We start from the raw sequence: 4,103 nt of genomic DNA, 5'->3' as shown, positions 1-4,103 counted from the left end.
TTAGGAGGCAATAAACGTCTATCGGGGTGTAATAGACCTTTATTGTCCCTCTATTGGGGGCAGTAGACGTCTATGAGGGGGGGGGGGGGGGGGGGGCAATAGAGGTTTTTAGAAAAACCCTGTGGGCGGCTGTTGGTGACCTGAATCAGGCGAAAGTTGGCCGGAATCCGGCGTCCAGCGACAGGTGAACGGATTCGGGCGACCAGTGATGGGCTGCGGCGAAGTCTCCTATGGTTTCTCTCTCTTCTATTTTCTATCTCTTTCTCTAAGTAACAAATGAGTGGGGTAAAATGGTATTAAAAAAAAACTTTAATGAGGCATTAGGGAAGACTTCCTTAGAGTGTTTTGGTAAGAGAGAAATAAAAAAACTTAATGAGTTAAGTGGGAAAAAAATATCTAGAACTGGAGTAAATAGACAAAAACCCAATTTTCTCTCTTTCTTTTCTTCACGTATATCTTTTTCTTTCCCTTGCATTTTTCTCTTCTTCTCTCATTCATTTCAATCTACGTGAATAGATCGGTCTATATAGATTAGATTAAATATTAAAAATTAACCTATGCTCTTAGCTACGTCTTTTCACACTCACTTTGACTGACAAAATAATTCTCTTAAATTATAATGCAGATGAAAATCTATGTAACAACACCCTGGGATGTGTTTAAAACAACACCTGAATGTATTTTTTTTGTTGGATTTTACTCAAAGCAAAAATTATTGAAGTGGTTATCAACATGTCATAAGAATAAGACATACAATATATTGTTGCCTTAACTCAAAAGAAATAAGTCATTCATTATTCATCTGTTTATTTGAATGACTAATACTTATTGAATTACATGCTAGAAATAGGAGACGCTAGAAATAGGAGGGGTCTCAAAAGAGTTCTATTTAGAACTTCTTTCGCTGCACATAGGAAATTACTCAAAATAAAAACCGAAAATACATATGAAATAGAAAAATTATTCTATGGAGCTCATTTTATAATTTTTTGGATCGTAAACAATTACATATTTTGTATTTAGATGACCATGATGGTACCCCATTATTATATAGTTAGATATTTTGTATTTGGATGACCATGATGGTACCCCATTATTATATAGTTAGATATTAATCCACATGTCTACAATTATTAGAGCAACTCTGATAACAAGCATCCACATAATCATTCACATACTTCTCAGTATCTGCAACGCCACAGAAAAATTTTGTTAAAGAACTTGTAGCAAAACCTAAATACAAATTTGAATATCAATGATGAAAATTATTACTAATTTCTCAAAAATAATGGAGAGAGTAAAGGTCGAGTAAATAAGTACCGGAAACTGATGATGTGGCGACCTTGAATTTGATAGAGCTAGCGCAACCATGGGTACAAGCATAGGCATCATCGTTGACCGAAAGCTTGCAGGTTGCCATGCAAACTCCAAAACATGATGCATATGCTGGAGGATCTTCCAAAGTCACCGGAAACGCTGCATTTGCCGGTGACCCGCGTTCCGGATCGAACGAACCCAATCGCAGGGCGTTCGAGATCCGGATCACTATGTTTAGCGATCCCATGGTGTTGGCGAACTCACGCATACCAGAGCCAATCTCTCTGCTGATCTGAATCGCATCCTGCGGTAGAGAATGAAGGACTACTCGCCTAGCTTCCTCTAGATCGGCTACGGCGGCGCGGCAGTTCCTTCTACTTTTTGAACTTTGAAGTTTGAAGAGATGAAAAGAATCAACTGATGCAAAAACGTAATATTTGATTTACTCGGATTCTGGGAAAGATTACAAATCTCAATCTTTGGGATTCTCTCTATTGTTCACGCCAGAAGCTCAGAATGCCATAATCAACTCAATTTGGGATCCAAGATTATCCAATAAATAAAAAATAAAAATAAAAGCAGCTTTCTTTATTATTTGTTTTCTGTTATTTGTTAATTACTTGTTTATCCTCCATAAGTAAGGTGCTTCTCATAGTATATTAATAAGGGGTATTTAGGTAAAATAAAAGCCCTTTACAATCAAGCCCTTTATTTTTATTTTATAATTTTTCTTGAGATTTTTATTTATGGTATGGTTATCTCTTTATTATTTTTTATAATTTTATTTATCATAAATAATTTATTTTAATTAAAATTAGCTAATATATCTTAGCGTACCGCGTACCCTAAAGACTAGCGTACCGCGTACCCGTACCGCGTTCCCGTACCGCAACGTTCCGCGTTTTGTGTGACTTTGCGGCGATCTTCTGCCAACGGAATGCACTTAAGGCCGCATCCTTCGGCGCACTTTTTAGTACTTTCATTGGGAACATCATTGTGAGGCGCTTCGGCTTCAATTGGAACAGCATTAACAACAGTATTAAGACCGGCCTTTCGAGGAGCTATTGCTGCTACTGTAAGCACAAGCATGCTCAGTGATATCACTCTCAACACATTGCTAGCCTCCATAACTAAGCTCCAATCCTTATTTGTAGTTTGATTGGCTTTTTCCTTAATCTGTTGGTGAATGAAGAACTTCATCAATAAGCCACTATATATAGGGTGACTCATTGGCTATAGATGGAAATATGAATAATGATTTCACAGAAATGTATGTAAGAAAATTACTTAATATCTTTGGATTTCCTTTCTCAAATTAATAAAGAGAGAATCATATATCAGATTTTCTTCCATACTTGTTTATTGGCAGTTATCGAACCCCACTAATAATGATTCATGCTGACCTTCTTTTTCACCAACCCATGTTGTAAATCATCCTCACTGACATTGTTAAGCAGGTTCATGCTTGTGACAAATTATATATTGTCAGACATTACCTTTATTATTCTTTTATAAGGTATAATAAGATACTAAAAAAACTAGATTTTGGTTAGTAAAAGTTGACGATAATTAATCAGTTTATGTCCTATAGTAACACAATTAACATGATCTTAGGGCTAATTTGATTTTACCTCTCCGACATTTACTTCTTAAATTAGTTGTATCTTTGTATTTGTAACTGCATTACGTGAATCCTAATGCTCCATTTTTTAATTAATCATATTCGATCATTAGCTTTCTGTCAAATATTTTTTCTAAGATAATGAAATTCACACACACTAATTTGCAATGCACACTTATTTTCTTTTTGGTTGAAATTCTTTCAAAATTTAAGTTATTAAATAAGTAAATATGGAGTGTGGATAGTAATTTTCAGTTTGACTATGTATTTTGGTTGACATTCTGTGAGGGTTCTTTTTGAATTAAGCATTGACTAGGACAAAATCAACCCAATAATTGATTAATGGGGGTATTTTTGTGTGTGATTCAAATAATGAACAGGGCTGGCAGCGTGAAGCGTGGTGTGGGAACTAGAAACACACTGCGGTGAGAGAATTAGATCGTTTTTGGATTTGGGATTTCTGGGAAGGCTTGAAGGACGATTTGGAAGGGTAACTGAGGACTGGGTTTATGCTTGAAAGCTTGAAGGCATGAATGCTATAGGTGCTTCTCAACTTTCTGGGATTTTGCTCGATTTGTGCTCCCCCCAGTTTATTGCAAGAGTTCCTCTTTTTGTAGGTTCCATTGGAAGATGTTATTTTCTGGGTAAAAGCTAGGAAATTACCTTCTTTTGGGTGCAAAGGGTTTCCTTCCTAAATTCAAGAAAGGAATAGCTTAGTTGATCACAATCACAATTGTTGGTACTGAGGCTTTGGTGTTGAACGTTGCTTGCTGCAGTGAAGTTTGTTGCAGTGGATTAAGGCTGCGGTGGTGCAAGACACGCAAACAAATCAAAAGATTGAATAGGGATTTGGGGGATGATGTTTAGGTAGAGGAAGACAAGCTTCTTTATGGTAGTCAAGTTTCCTTCTTAACCAAAACGGAAAGCAGAATCCCCAAACTCAGGGATCATGTTTTGCTTATGCTATTATGATAAAGAAAAAGACTGGTTGTTGGAACACGAGTGAGAAAAGGAAGAATAAGATCGAACTAGTATTGGTAGTGGTTTTGGGCTTTTTCTAAGATTGTCAAATTCTCTTGATCACTTCCATTTTCGGTTTAAAACTATTGGGCTTGGATTTTGGGTCCAAGACCAAAATCACCAACAACTTTAAATCGAAAATGGG

The 4,103-nt window shown here is 36.3% G+C and overlaps 1 protein-coding gene across 1 annotated transcript; it reads right to left on the bottom strand.

Moving 5' to 3' along the window:
* Nucleotides 1-1,058: 1,058 nt before the first annotated feature.
* Nucleotides 1,059-1,615, bottom strand: LOC121052707. The gene is made up of 2 exons (XM_040518172.1): nt 1,321-1,615; nt 1,059-1,188 (listed from the first exon to the last, which is right to left on the bottom strand). Exons 1-2 carry the CDS (start codon nt 1,583-1,585, stop codon nt 1,112-1,114), a joined length of 342 nt encoding a protein of 113 aa, XP_040374106.1. The 5' UTR covers nt 1,586-1,615; the 3' UTR covers nt 1,059-1,111.
* Nucleotides 1,616-4,103: the final 2,488 nt, after the last annotated feature.

Source organism: Rosa chinensis, chromosome 4 (genome assembly GCF_002994745.2).
Source record: "Rosa chinensis cultivar Old Blush chromosome 4, RchiOBHm-V2, whole genome shotgun sequence".
NCBI lineage: Eukaryota > Viridiplantae > Streptophyta > Magnoliopsida > Rosales > Rosaceae > Rosa > Rosa chinensis.
Note: the sequence above shows the minus strand (reverse complement) of the source record. Positions and strands in the feature narration are given on the sequence as shown.

Coding starts and splice junctions, on each gene's coding strand:
- LOC121052707 (XM_040518172.1), bottom strand. CDS start 1,585: ATGCGTGAGTTCGCCAACACCATGGGATCGCTAAACATAGTGATCCGG. Junction 1,189..1,320: donor CGCCACATCATCAGTTTCCG/GTACTTATTTAC, acceptor GTGGCGTTGCAG/ATACTGAGAAGTATGTGAAT.